This window comes from Lissotriton helveticus, chromosome 2_2 (assembly GCF_964261635.1).
Source record: "Lissotriton helveticus chromosome 2_2, aLisHel1.1, whole genome shotgun sequence".
Classification (NCBI taxonomy): domain Eukaryota; kingdom Metazoa; phylum Chordata; class Amphibia; order Caudata; family Salamandridae; genus Lissotriton; species Lissotriton helveticus.
This window is the reverse complement of record NC_136060.1, coordinates 387,993,783-388,015,808: the sequence shown is the minus strand read 5'-3', so window position 1 is coordinate 388,015,808 and position 22,026 is coordinate 387,993,783. Positions and strand designations below refer to the sequence as shown.

Sequence of the window (22,026 nt, the reverse complement as noted above, 5' to 3'; positions counted from 1 at the left end):
GCCTGTAGGCTGTTAGCCAGCAGTCTGCCGCACCTATCCCCACCCCGACATTTAAGGAATGTCAGAGTCTCAATAATGGATATTCGACTTTGTCATTTTCAAGCCCCACTGGTTGCACTTGCGCAGCTACCAACGTACGCCAAACCCTCACAGCCCCTGTCCGTTTGTGTATGCATTCCAGCTCCTGTACTTGTTTATGGAGTTGTTCCCCTTTGTCTCGACTGAGTTTCTGCTGCCAATATAGCTATCAATTCCTCCCTTATGACTGCCTTCAATGCTTCCCAGAGGGTGGTAACCAAGGTGCCAGCAGAATCATTAATATCTTAGTAATCTGTGATCGCTTGGGTAATTTTCGTCACCACCTCTGGAATAGTCTCTCTCCGTCTCCTTTTACGGGACGGGTGCTGCGCGTGGAGTTTGGTGGGGTCGGACACGAGGGCCAGTGTTAGGGTCACTGCTGCATAGTCTGACAACTCTTAGTTTGTGCTGCCACCATGGTTGCTCACGGCCCTCTAAAGATGTGGTGCGACGATTGCTGGTTGAAATGGTAGAGCAGGGGTGTAGCCAAGCCATAATCTTGGATAGTAGGCAAAGTATCTTCTAAGTAGTGTTCGTCATGGTTCAGAGCCTGCTTTTTCTTCATGTCAGTAATTCCTTGCCCCATTGCGCCCACACCGGCCCTACAGAGGATAATAACTGTCTCCATGGGGGTCCTGCTGTGGTGGTCCCACTGACTCTTGCCTCCTGGCCCCGTGGCGTCTCACTCGACTCTGCCCATGTCATGGCGCTCCCCCAGCTGCTTATATGGGCTGTATCCCACGGCTTAGCGCGGGGACTTCAAACACAAAAGTAGCAAGGATCTCAGTAAGTTTGCAGACTCCCTTGGGTCTAAGCAGGGCACATGAAGGCGAGGGGGTCCAGGTGCTATGTATTGCGAGAAGTGCAAGTGCAGGCAATGCAGGCCAAGGAGCTGCAGCTCCACTTGTATGGGGCTACCCCGGGGCTGTACCTTGTGGGGTAGGGGTCCGCCCTCCGTTCTCAAACGCTCACCTCTAGTCTGGCTCCTTCTGGGCTGCGTGTGAGGCCTGCTACTCTACCTTCACATTGCAGCCCTATTTCCATAGGGCATGTCTCTGCTCCAGCCCTCCAGGTGCCGGCCGCATCAAAGAGGTCACCCCTCCTCTTGTTTATCTATGTAAAGCGTTGCAGCAGGATTATTGCAATTTTCCACCGTTTGGTGCCAATATAGATCCGTGGTGTATGAGAGTGCTGCTGCACTGGTTGGCGCTGCTGCTGTAATTTTGCCAGCGTGAATCCACTTGAGCTGCCTCCACAGCGGGCTCAAAGTCCGGTGCAGAGGGTCACTGGGCCATGCAAGAAGGTTGGCATTCGCCCGACTGACTCTGCAATGGTGCCAGGCACATCAGACTATCCGTAGTGGAGTGAGAAGGGAGCAGCAAGGCCCGGTCGGTTGACTGGACACATCAGTGATTCCAGGTAAGAGGGCAGATTCACTAGACTCAGTACTTGGAAAATAAGGCAAAAATGGGCTAAAGGAAAGAGATGGGAGAAGCACAGTAAACATCACTTAAAATGGAGCCTGGGGAAAAGGCATGTGGTGCTCCTAGTTTAAAAAAACTAAAATGTAACCGGTTTTATTGTGTATATATGAACATTACATGAAAAAACATGTTGAGGTAGCAGAATGGCATAGAAGTGGCATATGCCGCAATGAGTATGTATAGTCACGCGAAAAGGCCATAGGTATAGACCACAGTGAACAGGAGTCGTTACTAGGTGCTCATGTGGTTCCCGTTACGGGGACTACAACATTTGGCTTTAGGGTAGTCGGAAGTCGGCAATAAAAGCATAGGCAAAAGTAGACATCAAAAAGGGAGGGGTGATGGGAAGGACAAAACTAGGGGACACATCTGAAAGAAATGGGTTAGTGTTGGGTTCCTTACCTTAGAATATCCCCAGGCATCAGACTGGATCCGGAAAGTTTTGCGTAGCAGTACCCCTGCACGTCGGTAGGCGTCATCTGCGGCAGCTGGTCCGTCGTCGGCGTCTTGATCTCCGGGATGACGTCGTCGGAGCACTTAGAAGCCGCCCTCGCGCGCTGACGTCAGTTCTTCTTTTTTCCGTGCCAGCAAGCGCAGATCCGGGAAGAGCAGTACTCCTAGTCATTTTTTGACTAACTTTTTAATCTATTTTTGATCACTTCTCGAGTCGATCCTCGACTCGCGGTGCCGGTAGGAATGCTCGGGTTTAAACCTTGTGACGATTGTCACCGCTTGATGTCAGTGACCGACCCCCACCGTCTGTGCCTTTACTGTCTCTGGGACGACCACGATGACAAATCGTGCCCCGACCGCCGCGCCTTGACCTCGAAGGCTAGGCGGTAGCGGTCCCGTAAGCGACTCTAGCTCCGGCAGTCGGCCCCGCGCCGGTCGAGGGACTGGTCCCGGGGCCGCAGTCATCGCCGCTCGACGTGTCACCACCACTCGTCGGGCTCCACGTCCTCAGGTAAGTCGAGGCACTCAAAAAAGAAGTCGAAGAAGCATCATCGCTCTTCCGACTCTCCCAGACGCTCGCGTGACGTGGCCGGGGGTTTGTGTGACTCCGCCCACGCGGCTCCACCGGAGCCGCAAGCGCCACGCCCAGCTCCATACCCGCCGGTCCATGGTACTGCACGCGACACCGGAGGAGATTAGTGCTTTCCTCATGGCCATGAGATTGCACTTCCCTCCGTTGGAACCCGCTGAGTCTCCTTCGGGGCCCGCGGGTCTGTCTGGGAGCCCTAGCGGGCTCCGGCCCCGGCGCCGTTGGGTGCTTCGACGACTCTGATCCCGCCGCCTCAGGGCTCCTCAGGATCCAGGCTTGGATCCGTGATGTCGCCAGTCGACCTTACGACCCCTCTGCTGGCGCCGTCACCAAGGGTGTCACCCCCAACGCCATCCCTGGACAATGTCGTCCCTGGTTCCAGCCCCGGTCCGGATCCGGCGTCGGACCGGCGCCGCCCAGCGCAGTCTTCGACGCCGATCAGTGTCGTTAACCGACGACCCGGCTCCATCCTTTTCCCCTGACTATCAGAAGGTGGATGACGAGGAGAACTGGGAGGGGTCTGAGGACCCTCTGGCACTGCAGTGTCAAGTGAGCCAGGACTGGGCAAACTAGCTGGGGGAGGCCATTGGTCTGGACACTTAGCCCAACACTGGATTTGTCTCCCCTCCTACTGTGGCTACGGAGGAGGGGGCTGCTTACAGCGTGGTGTTGACTAGGGCTGCCAAGCCCTTGGGCTCCCTGTCGCGGCCGTGAGGACTAACAACCTCACTGAGGTGCTCAAACCGCAGGCAATCTCCTCGGAGCCTCTCCTGCAGTTTAACGAAGCCCTCACGGACGTTCTGGTGGGCACCTGGTCCAAGCCCTCTACGGGCCTTCCCGTAGATCGGAACGTGGCCCGACGCCATCTGCCCGGCTCCGGGCGACCCCAGCTTTCTGTCCGTTCACCCCACCCCTGAGAGCCTGGTGATCCAGGCCTCTACATCCCAGAACGCATTCCTGACCGCTCCTCCGGATCAGAAATCCAAAAGGTACGATCAGTTTGGGAAGAAACTGTTCTCCTCCCTGAGTTTGGGGTTGCGGTCAGTCAACACCGCCTGCCTTTTGGGCCGTTCTACCCACTCTGTGGGATACGGTTGCGGAAGTGCTGCAGCAGTGCCCGGTGGAGGTCCAGGCAAAGCTTACCCAAGCCCTAGCGGAGGGACTGGATGGAGCACGCTATTCAATAGGGTGTGGACTTGATATCACAGACTCGCTGGGTAGGGCGATTGCAACGAAAGTGGCGGTTCGCTGCCACGCCTTGCTGAGGTCTGCTAACTTTTCGGGGATGTCCAAGCCACCCTTATGGACATGCCTTTTGATGGCCGTCGCCTCTTTGACGACAAGGTGGACAGGGCGCTGGAGCGTTTCAAGGACTCCAGGGCTTTGGCCAAGTCCTTGGGCCTCGGCCAACGCCAGCAAACTTCCGCCTTTTGCTCCTTTCGTGGCCAAGTAAGGGGTGCCCCCACACGTCCAGCTAGCCACAGGCCACAGAACCAACCTCAACGCGGTCACGGACGTGGTAGCCGCCGTGGCAGTGCCGGGGGACAACGGCAAGGTCAGTCCACATCCGCCCCCGCAGCATCTGCCACAAATTTCTCCTAGTCCGAGCTTTCAGGCCCACTCAACGCCAGTGGGGATCAGGGTTCGCCATCACCTCCTTCACTGGCTTTCCATCACATCGGGCAGGTGGGTGCTGCAAATCGTCCGAAGGGGCTACTCCCTCCCCTTCGAGGCGACCCCCCTCGAGCCATGCCACCACAGTACCACCGCATGTCAGGGGGTCACTTGCAACTTCTGCAGGAGGAAGTGACGTCCCTCTTGGCCAAGGGGGCCGTCGAGCGCGTTCCTGGGCCAGAAGTAGGACGTGGTTGCTACTCACACTACTTTCTGGTACCCAAGAAGGGCAAAGGAGACCTACGCCCTATGTTGGACCTCCGGAGCATAAACTGCTTCCTCCGGAAGGAGAAGTTCAAGATGCTGACTTTAGCTCAGGTCCTAGCTGCCCTGGACCCTGGAGACTGGATGGTAGCGTTGGACTTGCAGGACGCCTATTTCCATATCCCCGTCCTGCCGGCCCACCGTCGTTCCCTGCAGTTCACAGTAGGCCACGAGCACTTTCAGTTTACCATGCTCCCCATGGGCTTACCAGCGCCCCTCGGGTGTTCACGAAAGTGATGGCGGTGGTCGCAGCTCATCTGCGTAGATCAGGGGTCTCAGTCTTCCCCTATCTCGACGACTGGTTGTTGAAGGCGGGCTTGCCCCAGACAGTCGTCAGCATCTCCAGACTACGGCCGACTTCCTGCACCTGCTGGGGTTCTCCATCAATGTGCCGAAGTCACACGTGCCCCTCTCAGAAGCTCCTCTTCATCAGGGCGGTTCTGGACTCTGCGTAGTTTCGAGTTTATGGAAAGTTGACCCGCACCAAGGTTTATACACACGTATTTGATTTATCCAGTTTCTATATTTCACAGTGATAATGGATATTTAGACCGAAACTTCCCACACATAAGAATTTCAAAAAAGAGTTGGTTGTAGATTTTTCAGTTTTCTTTATTCAAGTTCTTAGTTAAAATTCACAGAATTGCTTGTTGCCAACGCGTTTCGTCACATCCGTGACTTCTTCAGGGCTCAAAGTTAATGTTTCTGACAGAATTCCTAGTTAGCGTCAGCCACCATATAATCTCTACGTGTACTGGTCTGATATATTCACATTGATATATTAACCGATTTATATGTATAAACGTAGTGGCAATAAGAAGCTGCATTGGACCAAAAGCGAATGATATGTATTACTTAATGAATAATTGCATAAACCACAATGCATTGTTCTGTAAGAATATGAAGCTTAGGCCTGGATGCAATTGTGTTACGGTAGAGGAGCTGTGGAGTATTAACTACAAGGGTCAAAATGCAATTGTGGAAAAGAATGTAAAAAAAAAAATTCTCAGACACACCTGAAGTCTTCAATAGTTGTTTAGTGAAGTGCTTCCCAACTTTTTAGAAAAGCACACCGGTTGAAACGACGGCAAGGTAAATGCTACTTGCAGAAAATAATCAAGTATTATGTTTTTTTTCAGAAATACAGCAGTACTCAGTCGGCATCCAGTGATCCCTTTTTTCTTTTTTTTTACCATTTTATTTCTAGCCAAGGGAAAAGTTCCATGTCAAAGCAACAAAAATAAAGAAATCAAAGACTGCAGAAACTACCTCATCCAAAAAGAAGCAATCTGGTAAGGTTGTTTTCTTTCTGTATATAAAGTTTTCAGGTGGGTTAGTAATAATCGAGCATAAAAAAAAGCATCTGTAGTGTGCTGAATCAGGCCCTTTTCTTGAAAATGGCTCACCCACAAACTGCTGCAAAAAAGTAGTTCTTGAAGCAAAATCTCATTAATGTGTTGTCTAGTAGTGTAAGAGTACACAATTGTACATTGTCAACTGTTACTGGATTTTTCCTATACAGTAGCTTCTGGGATGACAAGATTTGTACTAAAACTAGTTTGTAACATGTCAAGGCTTACCGGTGCAAGGAGTGTGCTCTTCATACTGATTAGCCTTGAGCATTGGAACCTATTAATCTAGTCCTAATAGTGAATAACTCAACTCTTCTCAGTGCATTTCTTTAAATGTGTCTGAAGCGGTTCATCCCAGCACTAGAGGAACTGCATTGAAATGTTGACTGTTTGTTTTTTGATCCAGGTGCTATGTATTGTTTCCAGTTGTGGGCTAGCTTTCCCACAGAGTATGAACAACTTTGGACACTTGGCATCCAGTGTTTAAAGTTTCCTTCCAGATCTTTTTATTATGCCGATGTTGTATTTGTTTACTGATGTACATTTTGATTTATTTCTTTTCACTTTTTTTGTGATGTCATGTTTCACTTTGGTTCGTACACCTGTTAGCTTTATCAAGGCTGAAAAACATCCTTGAAGCATACACATTTTAGATTAATGGTTACTCAAAAGAAATGGGATGTAACTAAAATATGAACACACCGAAAACCATAAACTGTGTGCTTTATACATTTGTCTGTAAATTGTCATCAGAATCTTGTTGATGTTAAAACTGGGGCATTTGTATTCTGATATACAATTGCATCAGTTCTAAAATCAGCACAGCTTCATTATTGTAGGAGAGGTCCTTCTTTTATAATATAGTTGATTTATTTCTTGCACCTCCTTTGTTTAACAAACATTTTCTCACTGCATCCTAATTATTTAATGAGATTTGTCTGCAAGATACCATGAGGTGGTTTCCATCCTATCTTGCATTTGTATTTCACCCTCCTCGCCAGTGGTCACAAGTGAATGGCTTTATGAATCATGGAGCCATGGTGCCTTTTCTTTCGGTTGGATGCTAAACTCTCATCCACCTTCTGTGTTTTTTGAGTTAGAGATAGCTTCTATTTTGTAATTCTCAAGTCTAGGGCACTGCTGTTTACAAGGCAACGATTGACCACGTAGCCAATTACCCTATCCCTGGATTTAGTGATGAAAATCCCCACAAAACTCTCCAAATCATGTTGTTTGCAGGTGATATAATTTCATCAAGTTGTACCATCGGTTCCTTTTTTGATATAAAAAAGAGAATCGCCCTAAAGACCCAAATTCTACTCTACGCTGCTTCTTAGATGTTGATCCAAGAAATTAGCTTCCATGGTGCTGAAGATCGCAGAGGTAGTAGTGCGTGGAGTCGCGACTTCAACTGCCAACTTCGAACCCTGTTTGTTCCTAAATTCCATTGTTCCTGTCAAGCTCTTTTTACTTGTAGGGAGTAAAAACTAAACAGTAGCATGATAGCTGAAAAAGGGATCACTTAGGGTCTTTAGAGCTAGTAAATTGGTTTTGATCAAAATCAGATCCAGCCTTTTTCCACTCATGTAAGTGATGTTGTGCATATTTGTTTATAATTCAGTGTGATTCTCGATTTGATTAGGCCTTCTCCATTGCCATCATCTTTTTTCTTCATCATTAGGCCTCATTGTTAATGCAATCTATTGTTTCCTGGCTTTAAACAGCCATCTTCCACTTTCTTTTGTTACAATCTCAAACCTACTGTTCTTCACAAGTTTTTAGATTAACCTTTCAGGCTCTTGTCCTCACACCTGGACAGTGGTGGTGTTCTACTAGCGGGCCTTCCCAAATCTGCCATAGCCCATCACAACACTATTCTACATGCAGCGATATGTCCTGTGATGGGAGCAAAGAAAATGGATCTCAACAATTCTATTCTCTGAGACCTCCACAAGCTTGAAGCAAGTTAATAATGGCATGCATCACATACCATTGTGCCTCAGCCTACTTAGCATCATGGTGTCCAATGTAGCGTGCAGGCCCATTTTTGTTTTCCCTTATGTTAGCCTGAGCACGTAGTTGGCTGCTATCTGCTTTGCACTTGTTTACTATACAAACACATCTTGCTTCGTGCCACGCTGTACTTTCACTCAGAACCTGCTGCTATTCTGTCCTGGGATTTAATCTGAACACCCTAGGAAAGGTCAAACAACAATGCCCCTTGTTCTGTTCTGATCATGCTTTAGCACCCAGACACTACACACAGGGGCAGCTGTTTGGGAACACGTACTGTTATATAGGTATGCACAAACATGAATGGACACAGACGAGATCATAACTGCACCTGAGATGTGTAGGAAGGTAAGATCTGACTGCATGGTTACCCCCAGTTTTTGCCTGGTGTTTGCTGGTTTTTGACTAGTCTGACTGGGATATTGCTAATCAGGACCCCAGTCTATCGACTTACTCCCTAAAATTGTTAAGCATGTATTTTGGTGCACTCCAGATTGGATACTGGGGTACCCTTATAAGTCCCTAGTATAGGGTACCTATGTGCCCAGGGCATAGGTACCCTAGAGGCCTCCCATGGGCTGAAGCATGTATTATGCCATCCATGAGAGGCTATGAAAAATGGAACTACAGGTCTGCTACTGCAACCTGTGTTAGGTAGTGCTTGCACCACTTACTTTAGATATAGGTTCACTATATCTATGGGTCACTACACTTAAAACTTATAAGACACCCCTATAGCAGGCCTTATCAATCCTGGAGGCAGGGTGCTGGGTTTTACTTGAGAGGGTGCCCCTGCAAGAGCAAAGCCCCTCTGCAGCCTTCTGAGACCATTCTCCGGGGTTGTCTGTGACTCAGCTGGACATATAGCTAGAGGTGCATTATAACCTTGTGGTAAATGCTATCTTGAAAACGGCTGCATAGAAACATATCGTATTTGGTATCAAACACCTTGGAATCATACCTCCACACCCTATAATTCCACCCTTCTGAAGCAAGCTTTGTGAGGTCACTGATTTATCTGGTGCCAGCCTTCTTGACCAGGAGAAAATGGATGCTGCCGACCAGAGACACATTTCTGCCCGCCTGCTGCTGAACCAAGCTCGAGGAGAGGAAGGCAGCACAAAAGGCATCTGTCACTGGGACGTTTGACCACCTCCCAGACATGATTTAATGTACTGGGTCTGGGTGGGTGCACTCGGGGTGCCTGAAAGTCTGCACCTGGGGCACATTTGGTGTCCCTGTGCATAGTCCAGCTCAAACTAGTTCTGGGAGCCATTTGCTCCTGCTCTGGCGTGAAACTGGACAAACGGCATGGGAGTAATCTCACCTCTCTCCTGCCCCTCCCCTAGGAGGGTTCCCTGAATCTGTCCAACTCTCCTGTGGGTACAAAAGGGCTTATCTGACTCTAGCTCTTTAGATTTTATGTAGAGAAGATTCTACAAGAAGACATCACTGACCTTTGACCGTCGGGACACCCTGGACTTGGACTGGACCCGACTTCGTCTCCCTCTCTGTACAAAGCTTTGTCTGTGCCCTTGCCCCATACAGGCTCCGTGCAGGACCTGTGGTGCACTAAGGACAACTGAAGAAACTCCCTTGGGGTGGAGTCACTCCCCTGCATTCGCAGGTACCTCAGCGCAACTGACCAGTCAGCTTCTCCTGAGCTTCTGTGGACTCTGAACATCCAGCAACACAGGAGGGTGGTTTCTGAAGGTCCCTGAGGTTGATCTGCCCTCTAAGGGGCCAGTATCCATCTTGGGGACTGCATAACCCGAACTACTGTGCACCGCATCAATTTGCAATTGCATACGCTTGTTGGCGATTCCTGAGCTTGTGCATTGGACTCCGTGTAGTCCAGACCCCGAGGGTCTTTTGGACTGGTGCAAGGTGCCCACTTTAATTGGTGGACAGCATATACCAGGCCAACTTCTCACAAGGTGTACAACCTTCATCGGTGTATGCTAAGTTTCTGGGGTCCGCTGCAAACATCCAGCGATCTTCTGATATATAACCACTTCCCTTTTATAGAAGGGGAAGGGAGTTAGTCCATCCTGTCTAATATGACAGCTCCTTTTATGATTTATTGATTTACTATGCTGACAGTATTTGTGTTAGGCATCTTCTTACTTATTGTGGCACATATACTACATACAAACACAATAGTTAAAATAAATATTTTAAATGTTTCTCTTGTCTCTGTCAGATCTTATTATGGACAACTAAAAGTGTGAGAGCGAAATGGTGTGCCTATAACCGCGTTTCCTGAGAAAGTTGGGTGTATTGTGTTCTGGGATGTCTAATTACTTGTTCCTCTGTGAGTGAGTAGGAGGGCAAGTGAGACACTATGAGCTAGTTGGACCCGGGCTTATGGTTACTAAGGTTGTAATATAACTCAGTCCCTGCCTACTAAGGTTCTGTGGTCCCAAGCATAGTTCTGTGATTCTGCAGAATCCAAGCAACAATGAGTATTATGAGTTGCTAGCATAAAGTGATACTTCCCTCATCAAGTCTTCAGATTTAATCTCTTATGTATATGCCGCTATAACTTGTTATTATCCGGTGTTTCATGTGAAGCATGCAGCTTCTTATGTAACTATGTATGAGTGATAAAAATACCCTTAATAAACAAAAGGCAAATTGCGATAATAATGTGCCAGATCTCATATACTAATCAAATATATTCATTCAGATTGTGGCGCAATGTACTTGTGAAATAACACGTTAGTTATAGATTCCTTACCTTAGAATTACCCCCCGGGCATCAGAATGGATCCGGAAAGTTTTTGTCAGCAGTACCTCTGCGCGTCGAAAGGTGGCGCCCATCGTCGGCATCGTGGTCACCAGGATGACATCATGGCAGCTACTTAGATTCCACCCTCGTGCGCTGACTTCAGTACTTCTTTTTCCATGCCAGCCAGCGCAGATCCGGGAAGAGCGGTATCTCAGTCCTTTTTTTACTACGTTTTTCTCGACTTTGCTCAACGTCTTGTTTTGAGTCTTCGACTACGAGCAGGTGCACGAGGGATGCCCGGGTTTGAGGCCTGCAGTTCCTGTAACCGGCTGATGTCGGCCACGGAACCGCACCACGTGTGCCTCTTTTGCTTGGAGCGGTACCACAAACCTAAGTCATGCTCCAACTGACGGTTGTTGATGTCGAAGGCTTAGCGGGAGCGGTCCCGAAAGCTGCTTGAATGCCGACAGTCTGCTCTGCGCCGTTTGAGGTCCTGGTCGAGAGGGAGGTCAAGGGACCGGTCGCGGAGCCATCGCCATTTGACAAGTCATTGAAGTCTTCGCACTCTGGGTCGAAGCATAAGAAGTCGAAGAAGCTTCTTTGCTCTTCGACTTCTCCTCGACGGTCGGCGGGTCCAACGTGGTCCCCCTCCCACAGCTCCGCGCGCGGAGCCTGACGGGTCGGCTACGAGCTTCCCTCCCTTTCCGGGACCCATAGCGACCCCCTTTGGGCCCCGCAGACTTGGTTGGGGTTCCTAGGTCTTTGCCGGCGGTGGCTCCGGCCTCGGCGCCGCAGGCCTCCTTTGGATCCAAGCCTGGATCTGGATCAGGCCGGTTGACCTCATTGCACCTCCACCTGTCGGCACCTCTACAGCGTTTAGCGACGGTCGGCGTCGACCCCGGCCTCCATTCCGACGAGGACATGGATCCGGCGCCGATGGGTACTTTTGTCCCTGTGTTCCACTCTGGCCATTTTCAGCCTGTTTGACAGCCAGAGGAGAGTAAGGAGGACTGGGAGGCAGTTAGGCGACTCTTTAAGTGACCAGCTTGATACTGAGCGGGACTGGACAGAGGACATGAGGGATGCCAGTGGTCTTGACATTTCACCCGACTTCTGCATGTTATCTCCTCCTACCGTGGCTACGGAGGAGGGAGATTCATACGCTGTGGTGTTGTGTAGGGCTGCCGAGGCTCTCAACCTCGAGCTTCCTACGGTGATGGTCCGGACTAACCTCCTGACTGAGGTACTTCAACCGGCGTCGAGCTCTTTGGAGTCCCTGTTGCCATTTAATGAGCCCTCACAGATGTCCCTTTGGTCATGTGGTCCAGGACCAACACGGGGCTCCCGTGGACAGGATGATTGCCTGACGCCACCGCCCAGCTCCGGGAGACCTCATTTTCCTTTACCAACACCCCACCACGGAGAGCTTGGTGGTCCAAGCCTCCACTTCCAAAAGCGACTTCCCTACCGCTCGACCGGAAAGGGAATCCAAGAAGCTGGACCATCTTGGCAAGAAATGTTCTCTTCTGCCAGCTTAGACTGCGATCCGTAAACACTGCATGTCTCTTGGGCCGTTATTCGCACTCTGAGTGGGATACGGTGGCGCAAGTGCTGCGAAAGTGATGGCGGTGGTCTCAGCTCATCTCAACTCGCTGTTGAAGGCGGGCTCGCCCCAGACAGTCGTCTCCCACCTCCAGACTATGGCCTCTTGCATATGCAGGGGTTCTCCATCAATGTACCGAAGTCACACCGGATTCCCTCTCAGAAGCTCCTCTTCATCGGAGCGGGTCTGGACAGGACGCGGTTTCGGGTCTATCCTCCCGAACAGCGAGTCCGTGATATTCGGACTATGATTCCAATCTTTCAGCCTCTGTCCAGGGTTTCGGTCAGAATGACTCTCAGGCTGCTCGGCCTCATGGCCTCCTGCATCCTGCTGTTAGATCATGCCAGATGGCATATGCAGGCTCTGAAGTGGAACCTGAAGTTCCAGTGGGCGCAGCATCAGGGAAATCTGTCCGACAGCGTCCAGATCTTGGAGGGCACTGCTCGACAACTGCAGTGGTGGCTTATGAACCAGGATTGGGCCAATGGCAGATCCCTCTCCCTTCCCCAACCAGACCACACTGTGGTGACAGATGCCTCCCTTCTGGGATGGGGGGGGCCACATGGCAGAGGCGGAGATCAGAGGCCTCTGGTCTGCGGCAGAGTCCGGGCTTCACATCAACCTTCTGGCGTTCTGGGCAGTTCGTCTTGCACTGAAGACATTCTTTCCCTCTGTCCGGGGAAGAGTAGTGCAGGTGTTCACAGACAGCACCACTGCCATGTGGTATTGCAACAAACAGGGCGGGGTGCGGTGGTGGACCCTATGTCAGGAGGCCCTCCGCCTCTAGATATGACTGGAACATCAAGGCATTTCCTTAGTGGTTCAACTCCTGGCACGTTGTCTGAAAGCCAGGGCGGATGAACTCCGCCGCAGGAGCATGATGAATCACGAATAGCGTCTTCTCTCGGAGGTGGTACAAGGTCTCTTTCAACAGTAGGGAGAGCTTTGGTTAGATCTATTCGCCACTGGAGAGAACACGTAATGTCAGCAATTATGAGCGTTAGAATTTCCAAGGCAGCACTCTCTCGGCGATGCTTTTCATTGCGAGTGGAGTTGCTGTCTGTTGCACGCCGTTCTGCCTATACCACTTCTGCCCAGAGTGCTGAAGAAGATCAGGCGCAACTGGGCCCAATTCATTCTTGTGGCTTCGGATTGGGCACGAAGGTCTGGTATCCCGAGCTGCTCAACATGGCCATTGATCCTCTGATCAGACTGCCTCTTCTGGAGGATCTTCTGTCGCAGCAGCAGGGAACGATTCTCCACCCAAACCAGCCCAGTCTACACCTCCTTGCGTGGAGATAGAGCGGCGCCAGTTGACGTCTATCGACCTGCCTCCTGAAGTCTGTGATCTTGGCAGCCAGGCGCCCCTCTGCGAAGACCGTATACGCCGCGTGGGCGGAATACATTTGTGGCGTGGTGCACAGCAGCGGCTGTGGATCTCCTTTCTGCCCCTCTCTCTGAAGTACTTTTGTTCCTTCTCTCTTTAGCCCAGCAGGGCTCAGCTCTGGGCACTGTCAAAGGCTACCTTTCGGCCATATCTGCCTTCATTCGGCTGCCAGATCAGCCTTCTTTTTTCAAGTCCCCAGTAGTTGATTGTTTCTTAAAAGGTTAGCACATCTTTTTCCTCCAATCCCTTTCGTTATGCCTCAGTGGGACTTGAATCTTGTGCTCACTTATTTGATGTGGTGCTCCCTTCGAGCCACTTCACAACTGCCTCTCAACTGTTAAGACTGCTTTTCTGGTAGCCATCACCTCTGCTAGAAGAGTGAGTGAGCTCCAGGCCCTTTATTCGAAACCTCCTTTCTTGTCGGTTCATCTGGACAAGGTGGTTCTCAGGACCCGTCCATCCTTTCTTCCTTTCACATTGGGCAGACCATTACTTTGCCCACCTTCTTTCCGCCTCCGCATCCTTCAAAGGAAGAAGGGAGGCTCCACCGTCTGGACCCAATATGTGCGCTCTCCTTCTATCTGGACCGCATTAAACAGTTCTGGGTGGATGATCAAATTTTTGTTGACTACGTGGATGCAAATAAGGGTAGGGCCATACACAAACGCACCATTTCTAGGTGGGTTGTCTTGTGTATTAAGGCTTGTTACTCTCTAGCTAAAAAGGAGCGTACAGTCGGGCTATGCACTCATTCCACCAGGGCGACAGCAGCCACTCCTGCCTTGGGAAGGGGAGTCCCTCTAAATGACTTCGGTCAAGCAACAACCTGGGCAACGCTGCACACGTTCACCAAGCACTACTGCCTGGACAGCCATGTCCAGAGAGACGGCTACTTTGGCCGTTCTGATCTCCATGATTTACTGGTGTGATCTTGGTTTGCAGACCCACCACTGGGGTTGTATTGCTGGGGTACCTATTCTAAGATAAGGAATCTATAACTAACGTGTTGCTTTCAGATGCACAAGTTACTTACCTTCGGTAATCATATATCTGTAAGAAACATTAGTTAGTTATAGATACTTTACCACTCCACCCATCCTGCCCATTCTGCGAACTGATTTCTGGGGTTAAGGACATCCTTTCACGGCCCTAGTTTTGTGCACCAATGGTCAGTGTCTTGCATGGCTCTGCGTTTCTGGCTCGGAAACTCGTGTACAGAACTGTCGAACACCCGAGTGCAGCGCCTAAGTAGCTGCCACGACGTCATCCCGGTGACCACGACGCCGACGATGGACGCGGAGCCGATCAACGCCACCTTCCACCGCGGGGTGCTGCTGACGAAAAAACTTTCCCGATCCAGTCTGACGCCTGGGGGTAATTCCAAGGTAAGGAATTAATAAATAACTGTTTCTTACAGATATATTGTTACTGAAGGTAAGTAACTTGTGCTTTGCACATAGAATTGGGCCTGTCATGCAGGTTCCCAAGGCCCAAACTGCCTTTTTTTATCTATACAAGTGCCATTTTTCCTATGTCCTGCCTGTTGAAATTCCAAGAGATGACTGTCATATATCAGTGGTCCTAGCAAGTATCCCTTTATTGTGCTGTCTGTTTTTTTAACTTTGAAATGTCAACGACCACATTATAAAGCAATGATGTGCAAAATCTAATGCCTCTGCATCTAGTATTCTAATGGCTCATCAAAAATCATGTGCTTCATAAGGATTGTTTGCTACCCCAGGTAATTTAGCAGTTTAAACTGAGACTGGCTTCAAAATGTAACAGGTTCTCCATCCCAGTGGGCCTTCCCACACATCTATAGTGAGCCACTTGCATAGGAGTAATGTTTGCAGACATTGGAGTAAGACGCAAGTCTTTAGAGCGCCCTGATGACCGTCCTAACATACCTTTTAATGCTTCAATGTAATCTGTTCATAACCGATCAGCTACTGGAGACCCAACATCGGAAAGGTGCCAGGCACTGGAGCTTGCTCTGAGGTGAACAATCGCTGCAACACCAGCTGCTGACTGGCACCATCTAAAAACAGGATGTTTATTTAAAGGGTTAAACGTGACTGACATCTGAAACAAGGTGGAGGATGCTATCCTTTCCTGACAGCCACTGGAACAGCAAAGACTGCAGTGATGTGTTTTAACTTGTATCAGGTGTGGCACAAGGGTGACAGGCTGACCAAAAAGGCTTTACCAAAAGGGATGATGGACGGAGCACTTGAGCAAATCAAACACTCACCCCCAGTCAACTGATCTGGGTTTAATCCATCATCATTCTTTAGCTCATTCCACCACCCAAGTACAGACTTTGCCATATGCAAATCAGTCTGACCTTGTGCCTAATGGGAACAGTCCACCCGAACTGCTAAGCCTTCCCTGGACCGGAAACAAGCATCCTGGGACCGGTTTCTGGCTAATCAGCTATCATCAGCCAGATTAGCTTGAATCCAGTGGCAAAGTGAGCAAGGGACCCACAGCTGGGCATACCCTGCCAACTTAGGGCGAACAAAGCAATACCAAAGGGGACGATGGACGGAGCGCTTGAGCAAATCAAACACTCACCCCCAGCCAACTGATCTGGGTGTAATCCATCATCATTCTTTAGTTCACTCCACCACCCCAGTTCAGACATGACCATATGCAAATCAGTCTGACCCGTGCCTCATGGTTAACAGTCCAACCCGAACTGCCAGGTCATGTCTTCCCTGGATCGGAAACAAGCATCTTGGGACCGGTTTCTGGGTAATCAGCCAGGCTAGCTTGAATCCAGTGGCAAAGTGAGTAAGGGACCCACGTCTGGGCATACTCTGCCAACTTAGGGCGAACAAAGCGATACCAGTTCGGGTTGGACTGGTCCTATGAGGCACAGGGTCAGACTGATTTGCATATGTTTATTTGCTCCAACGCTTCACCCATCATCCCCCTTTGGTATCGCTTTGTTTGTACCTTGGGGACGTGGGGAGGTGCGGCCGAGGAATCGGCTGTCTGGCTGTGCACTGGGTGTGCGGGGGCCGACGGCGCTGGCCGCTCCCCCCTTTCCTTGCGGTGCGGAGTGCGGGTGAGGAAGCTGAGGGCCGCTTTCCCCATTGCTCTGTGGGCTGCACCGGGCTCCCCTGGGGCCTGAGAGGCCATCTGTGCTGCGCCAGGGGTGTGCCCGGGACCGGACGACTGCTGGGGCATTGGTGAGGGGGAGGCAGTCGGCTGCTAAGTCGGGTAGCGGTGGCCTCGTCTGAGCGTGGACCCCCCTTTCCGCTGATCCCATTGCCGCTTGAAAACTGTCTGTGGCCCCCAGCTGTGAGCTGGCCTCCCCTGCTGTGACCCTGCCTGCCGTCGGCCCTGGAGCTACCTCTTGCGGTGCGGTCCATCCTGCTCGGCCTCTGAGCTTCACTTCCCGCTTGCTGCCATTATCTTCCTGCCTTGGGGCCCCAGGAGGATGGCGGGAGGCTCGGGACAATCTGCTGCCAGATCGGGCAGCATATGACGGCGGGCCTTGCCTGGAGGGCTCTTTTGCCGAAGTGAGCTGGGCGGTGCTGCTGTTGGAGGGTGGGGGGTGGGGGGTGGGGGGGGGGGGAGGGGGCGTCCGGCTGCTAAATTGGGCAACATGCTCTGACTGTTAGGCCTCCTTCCCTCCCCCCCCCCCCCCCCCCCCAAACGTCCTTCACCTGGTTTATCTGCGGACAGCCCGGCGCTTATGGATCCTCCCCTCCCCCACCACCTTCCGATGCTGTGAGCTCACAACCGGCCGCCTGATTGGGGAGCTGTGGGCGGTTGTCGCGGCAGCGTGGGGCCCTCTCCCTCCTTCCTTGGGGTGTTACCGGGGCAGATGGTGCTGCTGGCGACTCCCTCCCGGCCGCCGACTGATGGACGTCCCTTAGGGTGTGCTGGAGCTGTGTTGTCATCGAGGGGGGTGGAGGAGAACTTCGGCTGCTAGATCGGGCAGCACTGGCTTGACTGTCAAAGGCCCCCCCTTTCCTGGACGCAACGTGGTACTGCTTCCGCAATCCCGCAGTCTTTACTCAGAGCACATTCGACGGTATTTGAGAAGGGAGTAATGAGGCTGTGTAGGCCAACCCCAGAGGTAGATATACCCGCACTGTACTGGACCTTCGCGCTCGGATCCAACGCCGTCCTCTCCTGCATTCCGCGTTTCTTGCATGACAGGCCCTGCACCCGGGGCCTGACATAGGATCGCTGCTCCCCGCCGGGGTTGGTGGAACCGGCTGACGGCTCTGGCACGCTTTCCACATCATTGACATCATTGACAGCCCTCCAGGGCCCTGACGACGGACTTGGATGGGCAGAGACCGTCTACCGAAGTACCCGCCCCGCACAACCAGACCAAGATGGACCAATATACCACCACGGACGCGGTCTGGCAGAGGGGATCCCCGGTACCTCTCCTGCCCCGGAACTGATCTCTCGACCATCCTGCAGGCCATCAGCACCTCCCAGGCCTCGGTGGAGGGTAAAATTGGAGAGGTCTGAGTGGACGTGGCCTTTATACGCCAAGACCTTCGAAATGCCACAGCAAACATTTCTGAGGCAGAGTCGCGTATCTCCACAATGGAGGATGAGCTAGGACAATTGAAAACCCATATGGCCAGTCTACAAAGCCGCACCTTAGACCTACATCGGCGCGCTGAGGACGCGATGAATCTCTCACGGCAAAAGAACCTCTGCATGATAGGCTTTCCCGAAGGGATAGAGCAGGGGAAGACACAGACCTTCATTGAAACATGGCTCAAATCTTGGTTATCCGGTGATGCCCTTTCTGCCTGGTTCTCGATCGAACGAGCCCACTGGCCCGAAGCCCCCTCTAGGTGCTCCACCTCGTCCTATTACAGAATTCTTAACTTCAGGGACGTAGACACTATCCTTAAGGAAGCTCGGCTCCATGGCCCCTTGAAATTCCAGAATCAGACCATCATGCTCTTCCCCGATTATACAAAAGAAGCCCAAGCGCAACGACGTACGTAGTCTGAGGTCATACAAAAATTCTGCAATCTCGGGCTACAGTGCGGCCTCCTTTTTCCAGCCCGCCTCCGTGTTAGTTTTCAGGACAAAGCAATTTTCTTTGAGCCCTCCAAGCGTTCTGGACGTGGCTTACGGAGGAGCGGCCCTTGAGGGCCTGGCCCGCCCCCTCCTCAACTCAGCCGTCTTCCTCCACTGTGCCTCCTCCCAAACAGCAGTGGTGGTGCATCAGATCTCAAAGGAGACACAATCGCCTAGGAAGGATCTCGCAGTCTTCTACCCTCGGACCTACGCATCAGCAGCCCACTAGATCTTCCCTGCCCTCGGGGACGCACACAAGGGCCGGCTCGCTGTAACTGCTGGACCGTCGGTCTACTTCGGCCGCCTCCACACTCCCTCTTGGATCGGACTCAGAACTCTCCAGTAGCCCTCTGATCTCAAGCTCGGGAGAGAGGGTTGGTACGAGCCTTGCGAGCTCCGACTGAGCCACTACTGCCTTGGAACATGTCCAGGTCTCTTAAACTTCTTATGCACTGATATTATATTATCTGCCTAAACAGAAGGGTCCGCTCATGACACGCATTACCTCGCTAAACGTTTTAGCTTAACTACTGTTACTGTCTCTTGAGTTGTTTTGCTTTTTGTTCCTTCCTCAGAGCGACAGATACTTCAGTTTTAGAAGTGTGGGGGGGGGGGGAGTTGGGAAGGTGTTGGAGCTCCCGCTTCACAACCGGTTCAGCTCATAGTTTCGCATGAGCTACAGTTCCATGTTACACAGCATGTTGACGAAGTTCTACGAACCCACCAGCAACAGCCTCAACAGCATCCAGTTCGGGTCCCACCCCATACCTGGCATGGCCACAACATTCATCGGAGGGCGCACATCTTCCCTTGTCCAACCCCACCCCATGTTCCATACCTGCTCTAGATGGCTAACACCAACAGATTGCTACACGTTCGGTCTCGGAATGTAAATGGCATGCTAGATCGTATCAAGCGCACCCCCGTTGTCACATAAGCCCAGCCCCATGAGTCTGATGTCCTCTTGCTCCAGGAGACTCATCTTCAGCCCTGCCCCAGGGACAGACCATCATTGGGGGTGACTTTAACGCAGTGTTATAACCGCGACTTGACTCGACTGGTGCCCCATCCACAACACTACGGTCCCATGCCACCAAACTTTCGGACTGGACCGAGCCCTTCGCCTCTGTGACGCCTGGCAGATCTGGCACCCCTGAGACATACAATTTACCCACACTTCTGCGGCCCACCACACTCACTCTCGCATTGACTTGTTTCTCCTTCCTGCACTTGATTGCCACCTCGTCTCTCATGTGTTGATTCTCCCTCATGGACTGTTAGACCACTCGCCCCTATCCTTAGCTGGCGGCCCTCTAAGATGAAATCCGTCACATCTCTCTGGAGTCAGCCAAAATGTTGTGGCACTCTTCCGTGGCACACGTCTATGGTTGAGGGGGATAAAAATGGGAAGCTTCTCCACAATTTGGTCTCCTACCCCAGAGCCCACAGAATCATCCCTGAAATTCAGGACTCTGCCGGTACCTTTCATTGCACGTCACTAGCTGTCGTCCAGACGTTTGCGGAATACTATTCACACCTTTATTCTGTTCGGGTCCCCGAAAACCTCCCCATCGGCTGTGCTGGAGAGAGCAGATGTCCGTCTTCCCTGCCTTACCCAGGCAGAGTCAACGGAATTAGACCTTCCCCTTACCCTAGATGATATTCACGACGCAATCTCACGACTGAACTCTGATAAGACGCCGGGGCCCGACTGTTTCCCACTGTAATATTATGCAGCCTTTAGAGACATCTTAGTCCCTCATTTAACTGAGCTCTTCCGACATATGGCCGAGAAGGCCCTCCCACCCCGAGACTGACTTAGCCACCATTGTCATCATCCCAAAGACCCAGCCACCCTCACCTTCCTTCAGGGATTACCGCCCAATCTCCCTCATAAATACCGAAATAAAACTTTTTGCGGCGGTATGGGAGTGACGAATTTACACCTTTATTACTTTGCTACCAGACTCCTCGTAGTCCATGATTGGTATACGGGAGGCTGGTCGGACCCAGCTTACCGAACTGATCTTCGGTACATGGACTTCCGTCAGATGCATGCCTATCTCTGTAGCGTTCCTATACCGCTCACACTCCCCCCGATCACTAGATCAGTCCTGGTGGCTTGGCGCTCCACCCTCAGGCACACCCGATGGGATAGAAGATGTACTCATCACACACCCCTTTGGCAGGGCACATGACTCCGAGAGACGTCCTCCCTCATGGGCTTCCGGTTCTGGGACCACATTGGAATCTCTCTCCTCGGTATGTTTGGGTGGGAGATCACGTTGGACCTCTACTGAGCTACAAAAGCGTCACTCCCTCCACACCTCCCAATTCTATTGATACTTCCAACTCCGCCACACACTCACGGCACATATCTCCCCGGTACATCGATACCTGGATATAGCCCACTAGAGGCGCAGGTACTTATGGGAAACCTGGGGCAGGGAACGTTCTCGAGGATATATAGATCTCTAATTAACAACACCCCTACCAACCTGGACACACTCCAAGCCCGCTGGTAGGGATGGTTGGGCCCCCTGGAGGAAGCGAATTCGCGTGACGCTCTTATGGCCCCCAAAAACCTTATGACCTCCTCCAGGCTTCGCCTCATCCAACTTTTCTACCTTCACACAGCCTACCTCACCCTGGTGCGTCTACGTAGGGCGCGGACCTGCACGGCCCTCGCTTCGTTTTGGTCCATTATAGAATCTGTGCTTACCCAAACCCTAGGCTGGCAGGTTCCCCTCGACCCCATGCGTCTGCTCCCTGGCATCTTCAATGGCTTAGACGGCTCTAGAGTCGATAAGCTCCTTTTGGGCACAGCCCTCGCAGTTTTCAAACATGACATAGCGGCGGCATGGGCAATCACAAGATCCCCTACCCTTCGGAATTGGCGACAAGGGGTGGATTGGTGCGCCACCCAAGAAGAACCCCTGTTCGAGGACCGGGGGTTTCCGAGAAAGTTCCAGAGGATATGGGGCAAGTTGTTGAATTTGCTACCTACTTAACATTCATGTTGCCCTTCAGATGTAAAAGTACATGTTGCCTTATGTATGACTATAAGAAGATATCCTATCATTCCTTAGGGCCGGATTACACTGTTTGTTGTACATGGCTATTATGTATTCATGCTGACATGCGCTGGATTTTGTTCTGTTTCTCATATAAAATGCAAATAAACTTTAATTATCAAAAAAAAGACATTGTGGACTATGTACTAGGTCTGTTCCAGGATGGCCCAGTATATCGGCAAAGCATCAAGAAACCTCTATGCCATCCAAGAGGTTCAGAAACTCTGGTCTGACCGAAAAAGCTGCACTGGTGGAGTTTC

At 51.3% G+C, this 22,026-nt stretch overlaps 1 protein-coding gene across 1 annotated transcript in view; it reads left to right on the top strand.

Annotated features, from left to right (window-relative positions):
• The window catches only part of NSD2 (nuclear receptor binding SET domain protein 2), a 1,080,265-nt gene that overhangs the window by 301,842 nt on the left and 756,397 nt on the right, over positions 1-22,026 (top strand). Inside the window, exon 9 of the mRNA XM_078678610.1 lies at positions 5,750-5,834. Coding sequence (XP_078534736.1) covers positions 5,750-5,834 — 85 coding nt within the window. The remainder of the gene's footprint in view (positions 1-5,749; positions 5,835-22,026) is intronic.